The 16,150-nt window shown below is 34.7% G+C and overlaps 2 protein-coding genes across 2 annotated transcripts in view; one reads left to right on the top strand and one right to left on the bottom strand.

Moving 5' to 3' along the window:
- Positions 1 to 10,572, bottom strand: part of glsl (glutaminase like) — a 28,946-nt gene extending 18,374 nt beyond the window's left edge. Inside the window, exons 1-3 of the mRNA XM_009297984.5 lie at positions 10,419 to 10,572; positions 9,894 to 9,994; positions 1,891 to 1,925 (exon numbers count right to left, since the gene is read on the bottom strand). Of these exons, the coding sequence (XP_009296259.2) occupies positions 1,891 to 1,925; positions 9,894 to 9,994; positions 10,419 to 10,465 (183 nt within the window). The 5' untranslated portion in view covers positions 10,466 to 10,572. The remainder of the gene's footprint in view (positions 1 to 1,890; positions 1,926 to 9,893; positions 9,995 to 10,418) is intronic.
- A 3,148-nt stretch (positions 10,573 to 13,720) lies between these two features.
- On the top strand, positions 13,721 to 14,802 carry zgc:193812. The gene is given in 4 exon segments (NM_001291888.1): positions 13,721 to 13,941; positions 14,139 to 14,256; positions 14,351 to 14,478; positions 14,577 to 14,802. Coding segments are annotated over 4 exon segments (492 nt in total). The 5' UTR covers positions 13,721 to 13,788; the 3' UTR covers positions 14,670 to 14,802.
- The last annotated feature ends 1,348 nt before the right edge of the window (positions 14,803 to 16,150 follow it).

Genomic DNA, 16,150 nt, shown 5'->3' with positions numbered 1-16,150 from the left:
TTTTCTAGCTGAAATAAACAAATAAGACTTTCTCCAGAAGAAAAAAATATTATCAGGCATAATGTGAAAATTGCCTTGCTCTGTTGAACGTCATATGGGAAATATTTATAAGAAAAAGTTCATAGTGGGGCTAATAATTCTGACTTCAAATGGATGGATGTATTATATCATGTTTGCTTTACAAAAAAACTAAATTCTGATGCAGCCTCTATGGCACAGGACAGTAAATTTGACGTTATTCTTTCCTCTGGCTGTCGTCATCAGACTCGCACTATTTTTTTTCTTTTTCTGAAAGTCTTTACTACATCAATGTAGATTTTTTTCTTTTATTATTTGAGCAAATAAGATTGAAAAAAAATGTTTTGTTGTTTTCTCCCATTCACTGCACTCTACGTTTTCCCAACTATGACGACTTTCGCTACTGAGAAACCCAGAAATGTGAAAGGGTCTATTACTAATCTTAACAATAATGAATAATTGTTAACAAATATTTTAATGTGTTTCAAAATATTTTGTTGTGCTTTTATAATTTTAACTGTAGTGTTCAGAAATAAACTTTACTCATATTCCAAATCAACCAAATGACATAATTACACAGTGTATAAAGATATACTGTTAGTCTATTTTATAATTGCATTCATAAAAACAATATTATAATGAATGTGATGTAATGTAAATGTAAAGGGCGACACGGTGGCTCAGTGGTTAGCACTGTCGTCTCACAGCAAAAAAGTCACTCATTCGAGTCCTGGCTAGGTCAGTTGGCATTTCTGTGTGGAGTTTTGTATGTTCTCTCTGTGTGCATGGGTTTCCTCCAGGTGCTCTGGTTTCCAAAGACATGTGCTATAGGTAAATTGAATAAACTTAATTGGCTGTAGTGTATGTGTGTGCGTGTGAATGAGTGTTTACAGGTGTTTCCCAGTACTTGGGTGCGGCTGAAAGGGCATCCCCTGCGTAAAATATATACCAAAATAGTGGGCAGTTTATTCCACTGTGGTAACCCCTGATAAATAACGAACTAAGCCGAAGGAATATGCATGAATGAATGTAAACGTAATTGTATAATAAATGTAAAACAATAGTAATAATTAATGTAATGCATATGCATTTTCGCTTAATTGAAACTAATAATCCAATGAAGTGTCCAAAAACATTACAGTCAGTCTGCAATTATTTATAAATCTATTTACTAAAGCTCTTTTATATACATTCTTTTTAAAGACCTTTTCTCAATATTAATTTTTATTGCCAAAAATCGGTTGCAATATTAATCAAAACTAACATTTTCAATACACAAGCTTTAATAAAAAGATAAGCTTCAACTTTCACAAGGATCTAAAAGGGATATTTCACCCAAAAATAAATACTACATTATTTTCCAAACCCATTTTAAATGTTTCTTCTGAATGTTATGAAGAATGATGTTATGAAGAATGTCAACTTCTATTGACTTCCATAGAAGGAAAACATACTATTGAAGACAATGGCTGCTGTTTTCCATTATGGTTAAAAACATACATAAATAAAGCATACATAAAGCTTTGGAAGTGTGTCAGAATATCAATTTTTAGGGTGAACTGAAATCAGTCATTCATTTTCTTGTCGGATTATTGCCTTTATTAATCCGGGATCGACACAGCAGAATGAACCACCAACTTATCCAGCACATTTTTATGCAGCGAATGCCCTTCCAGCCGCAACCCATCTCTGGGAATTTGGGTAAACTGTTTAACTTTAAACTGGAGATACCCAAACTTCTCTAGTGCAAACTCAGCAGATGTCTGACTTTACAAAAGCAGCAGCAGCACATGAGCACAGGTGTAGTGGAGTGTTTTAATAACGCCGCCTCCAGCTTTTTGTTTTATGATTTCTGCAGGACTCAGCATGTACCTTCAACTTCAGTGGCTCCGTCAGCTCTCCAATCTCTGAAGGACAGAAAAAAAAAAAAAAACACAGCATGAGAAAAATCCTCCTGGCTGATTTTCGACAGAGGTTTAAAGATTAAGATTAGTGCTTATTTGTGAGTGTGAGATTTAAGAGGGATTTTAAAAAGTTAAAACGTACTAAGCATCGCCTCAGCAGAGAATGTATATCAGGCTATTTTGGAAATCTAGGACACCAAGTTTTTACGAGTTTAAGACATTGTTTGTGTTGTTCTTTCGGGTCCAAACCTCAGCGAATTCCACACAATAACAGTGAAGGCTAAAACATATGAAACGGTTTAGCTGTGGATAGTGGACGGATGCAGTTTGTCTATTTTTACTCCAAATCTTCCATTCAAAAAAACAACAACAATAAACCTTAAAGGGAAAGATGCTAAAACAATAAAACCTCTGTTATAGTTTAATGCACCGTTGTCATTATAAAATCTAATCATTGTCTGTCTTCTGTGGAAAGTAAAATGAAAATGTTGTCTGTAAAATTCAAGACATTATATAATACAAATATGTAATCAAGCTGTATTTAAATTCATCACATACAAGTTTAAAGAGATAGTTCACACAAAAATGAAAATTCTGTCATCATTTAGACTACTTGTCACAATGCTTTTTTCTTCTGTAAAGCACAGGAAGATATTTTGAACCATTTTGTAAACCGGTAGCAACTGACTTCCATAGTAATTGTTTTTCCCTTCTATGAAGGGGTTTGGAACCACTTGAGTGTGAGTAAATAGTGAACATTTTCATTTATTTTGGTAAACTATCTGTTTAAATAAATGGTAGTTTACCAAAAATGCTTGGCCATATATCGTCTCCTTCGAATTATGAAAGGTTCTATCTGACATTTTTGTCAAAATTGAGTTGTTCACATATTCTTATTAAATGACAACTTATTTATATTGTTTTTTTTTTGTCATTTCTTATTTACTTTGTCATTTCAACCAAAAAGAAACACAAAATCAGAGTCGACTAAATATTGCCGCATCACACAAAATTGAGAAGAAACCTGAAACTGTAAAGATGTGTATAGATGTGATGATTTAGAGGCATTTTTGACATTAAGATGAAATGCTAAATTTTAAATTGTTTACATTTTTAATTGTTTAAAAAAATTGTATATATTACATGTAAAATATATTTTCATTTGTGTAAATATAGTCCAAATCAGTCTTTAAATTTGATATTAAGCCTTAAAGGGCAAATACTTAATTTAAATCATAGGACATATAAGTCAAAAAATATAATTCATATAAAGCATATCATTCTACAAATATTAACACATTAATTACCTAAAGTTACCATCTGCACTGGACAAAATATTTAGTACAGCCTTGCATGCTTAATTTGAACAAGAAAAAATATTCATTCTGAAACAGTAAAGATTTTCTTTCATTTTCTTGTCGGCTTAGTGCCTTTATTAATCTGGGGTCGCCACAGCGGAATGAACCGCCAACTTATCCAGCAAGTTTTTTACGCAGCAGATGCCCTTCCAGCCACAACCCATCTCTGGGAAACATCCACACACACTCATTCACACACACACACAAACACACACTACGGACAATTTAGCCTACCCAATTCAACTGTACCGCATGTCTTTGGACTGTGGGGGAAACCAGAGCACCCGGAGGAAACACGCAAACTCAGGGAGAACATGCAAACTCCACACAGAAACGCCAACTAAACGGGGCTTGAACCAGCGACCTTCTTGCTGTGAGGCGAAAGTGCTACCCACTTGGCCACTGCGTCGCCAAAACAGTAAATAAATGTTTTAAAATGCAAAATTGTTACTTTCTCAAGCATCAACATATCGTCAAAACACCAATTATTATTTTTGTGATTGTATTTCTTGAAAAGTAATGCTTCAGTTATTGATCTGCCAGATAAAACTTTATAACTCCAAGCCAAAAATGACTTTTTAGACTGAGAAGGTTCTGCATGTCTGCATTTGCCCTGTTTGTTTTACCACAATTTGCAAATTTAAGAGAATTTTGATAGTTTACATTTAGAGTACATTTAGGGTCCTGAAGCTCAATGTCTCAAAATCATTTAGAACGCAAAACTTGTCATACTTGACTCTCATAATGAATTTGTGTCTGTTTTGACCAGTAGAGATAATTTAAAAATCTAAAAAGTGTAGTTTTCATTAAGGCAACAAAATGTTGAAAATGCTTTTAAGGCCACCAAATTATAAATAGATTATCTGTGAAAATATGTTGTGTGTTACACTTGGGTTTTTAGGATCTTGGTATCAGGAATAAACAAAGACAAATTTATTAGCCATCGTTTGAAATTTTGCTGTTTAACAAAGAGATTTTTTTTTTTAACACAATTTGAAACATAATAGTTTTAATAACTAATTTCTGATAACTCATTTATTTAATCTTTTCCATCATGACAGTACATAGTATTTTACTAGTTATTTTGCAAGATACTAGTGTTCAGCTAAAAGCGAATTTAAAGGCTTAACTTATAGGTTATCTAAGTTAATTAGGCCTTGGACAACAGGTTTGTAGAAACTCAAAACATTATATTACTTAAGGAGCTAATGAAATTGGCCAAAATAGTTTTATGAAATGTAAAATTGCATTTATTAGCCAAGCTAATATAAATTACACTTTCTCATTAAGAAGAAAATATATTACAGCTAATTTCCTTGCTCTGTTAAACATTGTAAATATTTGAAAAAGAATAACAATTTCACAGGAGCTTTATACTATATTTGTAAAATAGCTATAAAATATCTATGACACACTAGTTACTGATAAGTTACAACACAGATTTACAATTTAATTAACATTTATAAAACTTTATAAAAACGTGGTAACCTTATTCATTTAGCCAATAAAGAGACAAATGAAAGTCAGTTTGATATAGTGTTGTCTTGGACCCCATTCATTTTCATTGTATTGCGAAAAACAGTCAAAACAGTCTTTAAAAGACCCTCCGTTTAAAAATGTTGACTAAATTGTGCCAATGATAAGCGCAAATACACAAAATGTCTGCTGCCATTTTTCTAAATAAATGCTAAAATATTTCGCTCCACATCATATTGCACATGAGCTCTTAGAGCTACTTGTGTCAGGAAGCTGATTTTGTGCCCAGTTTGGGTGGTATATGTCAGACGAAGCTATGCAGACGGTGCTTCCACCCCTCCGGTTGAAAGTAGAAAGTAACTTAATTGGAAACCCACAAAACATAAATATGGTTTATAAAACAAAGCATGTGGTCTTTATTAAAGTCTGGAGAGCGTTTTCTCCTTGCCACAAAGTCTCATAGGGGATCAAAGCATGTAGTGGGAATTAAAGCCAGTATGTATTGTGAAAATAATATTTAAAATTGATATAAATAATTTTTACTTGTTAATCAGGTTAAAAGCCAAACTCGGAAAAAGATTTTTGTTGCTTGCCCAGACTACTTATTTAAAATGAGCTGAACAATTAAGTTACTTTTTTTGTAATCACTTTTTTGGGGTTTTCACCTCTATTGGATGTAGAAAAGTAGAGAGTATTGACAGGAAAGCATGGGGAGTAGAGAGAGGAGAAGGATCGGCATAGGACCGTGACGCAGGAATCGAACTCGGGTCATCGTGAGCACCGGAGCCCATGTGTCGACGCACTAACCACTATAACTCTGGTGCCAACTGTACAATTAAGTTAACTTAATATATCTGTGTTGGGGCGATATGAAGGAATTATGTGGAAACCTGCATTCTTTTACAGTTCATATTAAACTTGACATAGATAAAAAGATGGCCAGTAGAGATAGGCTTCATAATTTACAACTTATTTACAACATATATTCATACAACTTGATTTAACTTTCAATATTTTATTACATAATGATACTGATTTTTCTTTCTGAAAGCATATTAGTTGGTATGTTAATAAAAAAAAAAACAGTATTATGTCTTTATCACACTGTACTTCTGTTCCTCACAGTGTCAATATCATTCATGTCAAGAATTAAATACGGTGCAGCATGAATAAGGTCTATTAATGGCTTTTGTGATTTAAGTACAGAACAAACTAACTTTCAGTGCACTTAAACAATCTATTATTTCATAATAAATCATCAGCTTTTCAAGATTTGAGCAATGTCCATTTTTACAGTATCAAGCCGTCCTAATATTTACTGTAAAAAATACAGTATAAATATGTGGCTCTGTAAGTAATAAATAACTATAATACCTTAGTAAAAATTATATTTATATGTGGATTTACATATGTTGTTTATGTAATGTTTATGTCATTTATTGTAAAAAATATATTGAAGTTTAACAACAAGTTTACATTAAGACATTAAATTTCATTCATTCATTCATTCATTCATTCATTTTCATTTCAGCTTAGTCCCTTTATTAATCTGGAGTTGCCACAGCAGAACCACCAACTTATCCAGCACGTTTTTATGCAGCGGATGCCCTTCCTGCCACAACCCATCCATCACTGGGAAACATCCACACACACACACTACAGAAAATTTAGCTTACCCAATTCACCTGTACCGCATGTCTTTAGGCTGTGGGGGAAACCAGAGCACCCAGAGGAACCCAGGCGAACGCAGGGAGAACATGCAAACTCCACACAGAAACGCCAACTGACCCAGCCAAGGCTCGAACCAGCGATCTTCAGGCTGTGAGCCGACAGCACTACCTACTGCGCCACTGCTTCACTGACATTAAATTTCAATCAAAATATTTTAGATTGTTATAATTCTGTTCTGTTTCAAGAACTTTGTTATTATTCTTGTCATACCAATATTCTTGAGATTAAACAACAATTTATGAAAAAGCTTGGAATTTAATAACCATTTAATTTGTCCCAGTACAGAGGTCTTCAGTGTAATGTTCAGTTCAGATTTTTATTGAATAATTGATTATTCAAATGTGCCTTGTTTAACAGCTCATTAAACTCGACACAAATAAAAATGGAAAACTTCTAGCAATTGGGGCTGTTCATTTACAAAGAAATAAAGTTTTGAGGTCATGAGATTGCTTTTTTTTTTTTTTTTTGGCAAATGTTTTAAGACCAACACTGCTACTGTATGTTTTTTTCATTTTTTTTTTTCATTGTGACGCTTAAATTTTCAGTCACACTCATCACCACGTGACTGACACATACAGTAACTAACATGAGCACACTGAGGCACAAAATGGCAGTCGCAAGATCAGAAATATTAAAAAAATATATATATTTTTTTTGCTTGGCTGGCATATTAAAAACTGGTCGACCAGTGAGATTAGAGCTTTTGTTCATGTGACGTGAGCTGCTTAATTTACTCCAAAACACTGACTTGGTGGCACTCAAGCACAAAACAGTCTAGCCATCACACAGGAATCTCAAATCAAATAGGATTCAATGGTGAGTTCACTGACTTTTTTCATGACTTGTAACTTTCCCCCACATACTGTTGGCGAGGTGATTGTGTGCAAAGTGACAAACATTACAAAAAGCTCTGGACGTTTTTTTCTGTGCAACTAGTGAGCATAAACTTGAACAGCGCCATCTTGTGTTTTGGATTTTCATTAAGCGCCATCTAGTGACAGAAATTGATTTTATTTGCATGGTCACTCGACCTAAGGCTGATTTATACTTCTGCACCTTCGCGTGGGCGCATAGTCCTCGCTGTGTCTGACTCGCACCTCTCAAAAAATGAACTACACATTGCAATGACGCATATCTTAAGGTCTGTGATTAGTTGGCTTGGTACCGGTGATGAGTGTGGGCTAGTGATGGGCAGATGGCGGTTATATCCACAAACGCTGCGGATAATCCGCGGGTCGAGCAGGTAGGGTAATGAAAAAATACACTATTTTTAATTGCAGGTCAGTTGCGGGTGGACGTAGCGGGACATGGCAGTGTACCAGCGAAAAAGCAAAGAGTGGGCTTTGCAGAATGGGAAGATTCCCAAAATAATGGATGAAGTGCAAGAGTAGCCTACTGTTCAAAGTTTCAGTTAGAGGAGTCGTCAAAGGAAAATCTGCTATCGTTCTGGGAGAAACAAGATCGCTTATTTCCACGACTGCAGCGCCTTACGAGGAGAATCTTGTGCATTCATACAACAAGCGGTGCGAGCAAACGCTCATTTAGTGCAGCTGGCCGCGTTTAGGAGGCAAAGCAGGATCACCCGAATCCAGGCACAGCAGATGCTATTCTGTTTTTGCACATTGGAAAGAAAAAGGCCAAGTAAACATAACAGCTGCCGTTTAGGCTGAAGTGGCACCCTTTTGTTATCTTATTCCTGTATCTGAAAAAGCTAGAATGTCTTATTTTTACTTTCTGTATCTCTTTGAAAATGAAGAAAATGTTGTCTAAAGACAAACTTTTGTTTTTATAAATAAATGTTCATTTAAAACGTTTAAGATTAACATATTACTTTACTATCAGAGATATGCAGTTTATAGCTCACTGAATCTACTGTTAATATCCACGGTGATCTATCATCATGCCTAAAACAAAGAATTCAATTATTAAAGTGACGATCGGGTGCGGGTCAGGTGTGGATATATATACCAGGTAAAACTATATGTGTGGTCGTGTGGCGGCTGGATGTTTAGTATGAAGCTGTGGATTTGAGTGTCATGTCAGCTGATCCGCGCATATCTAGTGTGGGCAGTGCTGAGAGCCGCGAGCCCAATGGAGTGAGTGTTTCAAGTGTCAAGTTGCGTGAAGGAGCTCCAGATGGATTTTGTTTGGTGCTTACCTTATTATTAAACTTGGTGCACGTCCGCCGGTTCCCGCCTCTGAATGAGAGAGTTTGAGCTACTTGTAGCATTCAGAAAAAGCAAAACAACTGTGACGGAGGAACCTAAAACCTACTGCCAGCTTGCTTTTTAGAAGAGTTATTGCAGAGCAACACAAACAACACATAGAACTATAAATGCACAACTACGTCCAAGGCAGGCGTCGTGGGTCACGCCAACCACTAGATGCAGAAGTATGAATCAGCCTTAATGGACAGTGAAAATCACTTGGTTATGAATGTCGAACAATATTTAGAAAAATGCTGACAATCGTCCCAGTGTACGTGAGATTTTAGCGACAAATTCATGAATGTAAAAAAATAATGTCAAAATGTGCATGTGGCCTATATTATGTGTTCAGTTAATGGAAAATGAGTGTGTACTTGACATCCAAATCAATGGTGGATCACAGGACCATATGTGTGTATATATATATAGTGACTTCACCACCTATTGGCCTGGCATACATAATACCGCATTTTAGTCTTTCTGTGGATCGATGTTATCAGTAATTGTTTTAACAATGTTGTCTCGTGTGACTGAAACTTTCCAAAAATACAAAGACAAAACATTTTTAGTACATAAATGTAAAAAAACACTTGAATATCGCTTCAGTCTGGAGTTCAGTGACTTCTGTTGTGTTTAAGCTATTTAGTTACTTATCTGTTATATTCATTTTAAGATTTTATTTAATATTGTACCTTTTTGGGGGGATTTTGATAATAAAATGGCTGAAATTTATTCTTTTTCATTATATACTTTTTCAGTACTAAAACTGTTTTGTATTATTTTCATAGAACTTTCTCAGTATTTTTAAGTGCATAACTGTCCCCCCCTCAAAAAAATCAGCGTACATGACAGTTTATAGAATTTGGAGTGTGCTTTTCAGCTACGGTGGACCCAACACATGCCACATCACTTCTCTCCAGAACACACCCACTGCCTCTGCACATTTTTTACAGCCCAGATGTTGACCACAAGCCCAGTTAAATGAGAGCTTCTACCGAACTGTCCCATTCATTTAGCCCTAGTCTCAAAGTTTTCCTACAGAGCTGGTGTCTGATCAGTGGTGGTGACATGTGGAATGTGAGGCGGAGATGATCCATGATCCAAACAAAATGCAAACACGTTCCCAGAGCTACTGTGATGCCAAAACCAGGGTCACCGTGAGTGGAAATCACCAAATTGTACAGTATTTATTTTTGTACCTCTTGTGTCGTCCTCTTTATTCGGCTCCAGCAGTTTGTTTCCATCCAGGCCTCCATAGCGCTTTCTCCATTTACGTCTGAGAGATGGTGTTCTCTGAAAACTACAAAAGCATTTTATTATTATTATTATCTCACATCTGGGGGGGTTTTAATCACATATATATGTTTATGCATTTGCTAAAAACCTAAAGTCTTCTTGACAGATTGCCATAGGGAAACTAAACACCAGCAATGTGCATGAAATTGTAATTCAGTGGATTTTGTAGATACACTGAAACAAGACCTCGGGATCAAAGCAAGTGTGTGTGCTTGTGTGTGTGTGTGTAAAGACAAGTCTAGTCTTGAAGAGCTGAGAAAAACACAATCAATCGTCAGCTCAGATGAGAGAATGCATTTTATTTAAATTTAATAATTTATTAAGAGACCAGTGTTGGTTTTACAACCCTGAATTAAAAAGAAATATAGTTTAGATTTCCATGTATGCATTTCAAACACTCCTTTTTATAAGTCTTCAAGAGTTCTTACCACAGGTAGGGATTTTCCTCTGCTTCTTGGTTTAAGCTGTTCTCCATGATAAAGCCGTTCTTCACTGTCGACTGGGAGTTTTAGGAAATCCAGATGGTGTGTTTGTGCTGCATGTGGAGATGAAGATGGGTCTCTTTGGCAGCTGTGTTTGAGCTCAGTCTCTGTGTGAACAGCCAGTTTGTGGCTGGATGAAAATAGGAGGAACTTAACTGCATCTTGGAGGAGGGATCTGTGTTCTGGAAAAGTATACTTTAAATAACAGGAGAAACAAACAGACCAGAAAACAAAATAATATAATATAATATAATGTAATATAATGTAATATAATATAATATAATATAATGTAATATAATGTAATATAAAATAATATAATATAATATAATATAATATAATATAATATAATAATCAATACTATTAGTAATCATATATAGTGTCTTTAGTATAATCTTTTAATAATATTTATTAAATGTATCATTTATTGTTGTTACTTTTGACAATTATTACAACCGAAAATGCAAATAAAGTAGTAATGAAAAAGTACAATAATTAGTGAATTTTGCTATTGTGTTATTTGTATTATTAAAAGTACTAAATGTAACACTTTTTCTAAACTAGACACTATGAATCATCTATTAAGCATTAGCAAATAGTTAATTCATCATCTGTTAAGTATTAACTCTACATAAATAAGCGTTACTAAGCAGTTATAATACAGTTACAAATGCTGTAGGCTTGACTTATAAGCACATGTATAATGTGCTTAATGATTGAGTTTTCATACTATGTTACTGATTATTCTTTCATTACATAATTAAGTATAGCATTATTTTAAAACTAGTTTTTTAAGAATAGTTGGTGCCATTTTAAGATCATTCAGAATGTGAAAGTAAATGATTAATAAACTATTCAAATTAACATTCATATATCTTATTCACACATTTAATAACAATTCATTTGTATGTTGATAAATGCTTTATTAAGTCAACTTCATCCAGTTTTTTGAACTAAAGTGAGGACTATTTATGCTTCATAAATCCCTCATAAATGACAATTAAAGGCTCAGTTTCATTCTAAACAGGAAAAAAAGAAAATAAATAACTTTATTCATTTCTATTCAGTCGAATATATACACAAATGAAACTGTATCAAATGAAAGGTCATTGCAATCTTCATTCATTCATTCATTCATTTTCTTGTTGGCTTAGTCCCTTTATTAATCTGGGGTCGCCACAGCGGAATGAACCGCCAACTTATCCAGGAAGTTTTTACGCAGCGGAAGCCCTTCCAGCCGCAACCCATCTCTGGGAATCATCCACATACACATTCACACACACACTCATACACTACGGACAATTTAGCCTACCCAATTCACCTGTACCACATGTCTTTGGACTGTGGCGGAAACCCATGCCAACGCAGGGAGAACATTCAAACTCCACACAGAAACGCCAACGTAGCCGAGGCTCGAACCAATGACTCAGCGACCTTCTTGATGTGAGGCGACAGCACTACCTACTACGCCACTGCTTTGCCCGTCATTGCAATTTTATCTAAAATACAATAACTGCACAGTTTAAACATCACTAAATAACCTAAATGTTGTAATATATTGTTAAATTATTATATTGTTGGGTGACGAGGTGGCGCAGTAGGTAGTGCTGTCGCCTCACAGTAAGAAGGTTGCTGGTTCGAGCCTCAGCTGGGTCAGTTGGCATTTCTGTGTGGAGTTTGCATGTTCTCCCAATGTTCGCATGGTTTCCTCCGGGTGCTCTGGTTTCCCCCACAAGTCCAAAGACATGCAGTGCAGGTGAATTGGGTAAGCTAAATTGTACGTAGTGTATGAGTGTGTGAATGAGTGTGTATGGTTGTTTCCCAGAGATGGGTTGCAGCTGTAAAAATATGCTGGATAAGTTGGCGGTTCATTCCGCTGTGGCGACCCCAGATTAATAAAGGGACTAATTATAATGAATTATATTGTTGTTGTTTTATGCAATATTATGTCGTATTTTGACACTCGTTATTTGACAATGTTTAAAGTTTACAGTAATTTTGTTTTTTTAGATAAGTTTGCAAACATTTATTGTTAAGTTGATTCCAAGCCTTTGTCATTTATAAAGGATTTATGAAGCATAAATAGTCCTCACTTTATATTAGGTCATAAAACTGCATAAAGTTGAGTTGATAAAGCATTTATTAACATACATAATAACTATTATTATATGCCTGAATAATAAAATATATGAATGTTGATTTAAATATTTTATTAATCATTTATTTGCTCATTCTGAATAATCTTAAAAACCCCAACTACTCGTAAATACAAATAGTTTGTAAATAATGCAATACTGAATTTAGTAATGAACAATTAACAAGTAGCAAAGTATAAATATACAATTATTACGGACACTATAAATGTGTTTTAAAGTCAAGAATAAAGCATTAGAAGCTGTATAACTTGCTTACTAACATCTATTGACGTAGAGTTAATGCTTAACAAATAATGAGTTAATTATGTAGTTATTACAGTGTTACCATACTAAATTATCTTTTTTGCTAGTATAGGTTTACTAAGTTAAAATAATTGTATGTTATTTAAAAATTATTGAATTATTTGGTATACCTGTTTTATTATTATAATTATAAATATCACTAATAAACATTAAACATCTACTATATTAACAGCTTTACTTCTACCTTTTTAAATAATATAATTTTTGTAATACATGAGAAGCTATTTTATAGTTATTGTTAATAATAACCATTTAAAAGATTAAAATCACTACTGCTAACAATACATTAACTTTAATAAATGTTAAACTTAATACTTCAACTAAAATAACTTATTTAATAGCAATTTATTAAAAATAAATAATTAATTTGTCATAATTTTATTCAGTTGTTGTTTTAATATTATTACAAAACTAACCACTGTTATTAAAACACTATTACTAATAATAGCGAGTTGTCAATTTAATAAGACTTTTATATCAATGAAATTAGTATTGCAGCAAACATAAATACAACAACAATAATAGTTAAGTAAATAACTTTTTATCTATTAATTAACTACTAATATTAGTTTTATTTAATTAAACATGTAAATCATAACATATAACATGCGCAATAAAATAACATAAAATAAAACATTTAGTTGATAATTTATTATAATTTCTTGAAAGGTGAAAAAAAAAATTAAAAATACCAAATAAATATTGACAAATAAATATTATTTGGCGGTGTATTGAATGTGTTGCCCTTCACTATCCTGCGCATTTAGCGCGCACACTTGACGCACTAAACGCATTTCGATGTTTGTTGTCATGCGCGCGACCCACGCTGCTCACTCAATAAAGCTGCGGTGTTTTAGCTGATGTATTCCCAAATTATTACATTTGTACGAATATTTCTATTACCATCCGTGAAACCCTCACTATATTACAGTCGGACGCTTTTGACGAGTAAACCCACACTTCGCAACCCCGTTTACTCACAATACAACACGATGCCTAAAAAGGACAAGACGGTAGGGCTCATTACATTTCTTCATTAATAATAATATCTTGTAGGATTAGATTAGTAATGACAGCAGCATGACATATTAAGCTACCAAATTACGAGTCAGGATTTTACTTGTGTCTATGTGTTTGTCAATTCCATATATGATAATTTTATGACTGAGAACTGACAGTGTGACAACTTTTAAACCTTTATTCCCCTTAGAGCAAAAGCAGTCCAAAAGTACCAGAGATTCCTCCCGGCCCTGTTATGAAACTTAAAGACGGGACCATAACAATAGCAATACATGCTAAACCCGGGGCCAAACAAAACGCAGTCACCGGTTAAGTCTGTCAGATATTTGGATGAAGACACATACTCGTTATCTGTTGGGAGTTGGTTCACAGTAACCCCAGTTTTTCCTCTTGTTTTGCCAGATGTGTCTGAGGAGGCGGTGGGGGTCGCCATTGCTGCGCCGCCGACAGATGGAGAGGCAAACGCTGAACTCCTGCGCTTTTTATCCAAAGTCCTGCAGCTGAAGAAAAGCGAAGTATCATTAGACAAGGTCAGCTCCTATAAACGCCGTTATTTAAGTGCTTTCTGGCCGCTAAGCTTAATTATATGCTTTTATTAATCATTAATGTGGTTTCAATTGCACAACAGGGGTCCAAATCGAGAGAAAAGGTGATCAGAGTGACGGCAGATGTGAGCCAGGAGGAAATCCTCAAGAAACTGAGGACAGAGGCTAGTGCTTGATGCTGAAGTGGGTTGATTGTTTAGTTCCGGAATATCCTTAATTCAAGAAAATTATCATCAAGTCAACCATATTAAGATTTTTTTTTTTGTCAAATAAAATGTACATATATTTTTTATGTCTTTGCTGTTCAGGTTTTTATTTGTGTGTGTGTGTGTGTGTGTGTGTGTGTGTGTGTGTGTGTGTGTGTGTGTTTTGTGGTCTAAACAATACCAGTACACATTGATTCTTTTGGCCAGTTTGGCCAGAGAAGAAATGGTCTTGCCCGATTGAGCCTGGTTTCTCAAGTTTTTATCCTTCAGTCTACTCATTTTATAAAGTTTTGTTCCTCGCTGCTGTCACCACTGGCTTGCTGGGTTTTGGGCCTTGTGGAGCTGTGCATCAGTGGATTTGCTCTTTGGTGTTTGGAGTTTCAGCAGTGAAATTTAAAGCACACTAAACTGAACAAAACAGAACTTAAACTCTGAAAACTAGACTGACACAGAATTAATTTACAAGAACTTCATTTATCTTAAGCTGCTTTGACACAATCTACATTGTTAAAGCGCTATAAAAATAAAGATGAAATGAAGTTTATTTATAATGATTGACATGCTTATGATTGACCACAGCTTGTCCCGCATTAGCTATCATATGATTCAGACGAATCCAAATGCACAAAAATAACCAGATTTTCTTACCTTAGGCATCTTCGATTTGGAAGAATCTTTCACCCACCCCTACAGCTCCCCTATTCCTTTCTATAAGTTAATCCAGGACAGGATGGCACTGCAGCTCAGTGGTTACCACTGTTGCCTCGCAGCAAAAAGCTTGCTGATTCGAGTCCTGGCTAGCCTATTGGCTTTTCTGTGTGAAGTTTGTATGTTCTCCCTGTGTTGCCGTCGCTTTCCCCTGTACTCCGGTTTCCTCCCACAGTCCAAAGACATGAAGTATAAGTGAATTATGAGTGTTTTAGTTCTGGGAATTCACCGCTAGCCTTATGCTGCTACAGTTGGTGGTTCATTTCACCGTGGAAACCCACAATAATTAAGGAATAGGGCGAGCAAACTAATTCAAGGTATCTCTCGAGACCTAACTGAGCCTAGGAAATGAAAGGGAGCCCCAGGCTCAAGGATCTTCTGAGCTCTCAGGGCTCTCAGGGACAGCATGCCAAACGCTTTATTATCAATTATCAGCGAAGTGTGAACTCTTGAATTGAATTAAACTTAGAGTGCAGTGAGTATGAGAGTACAACAAATATTTTTTTACAATCCTATTTTGCTGAAAAAAAAAAAAATTCACAATGGTGTTATCAACACTTTCAGAAAAAGGAAAAAAAAATGTTTAAGACAGAAGAGAGAACAATGTCAAATTTACTGTGTTGCCTGTGTATACTCTGCATTTCAAATACCTCAGTGGTGATTCTTTTATTGTAATTTGATGCAAAGATTATATAATAGATACATAAATACGTATAAATGTTCATATGTTTAAAAAAAATCTA

Source organism: Danio rerio, chromosome 25 (assembly GCF_049306965.1).
Source record: "Danio rerio strain Tuebingen ecotype United States chromosome 25, GRCz12tu, whole genome shotgun sequence".
NCBI lineage: Eukaryota > Metazoa > Chordata > Actinopteri > Cypriniformes > Danionidae > Danio > Danio rerio.
This window is presented reverse-complemented; position numbering and strand designations above follow the sequence as displayed.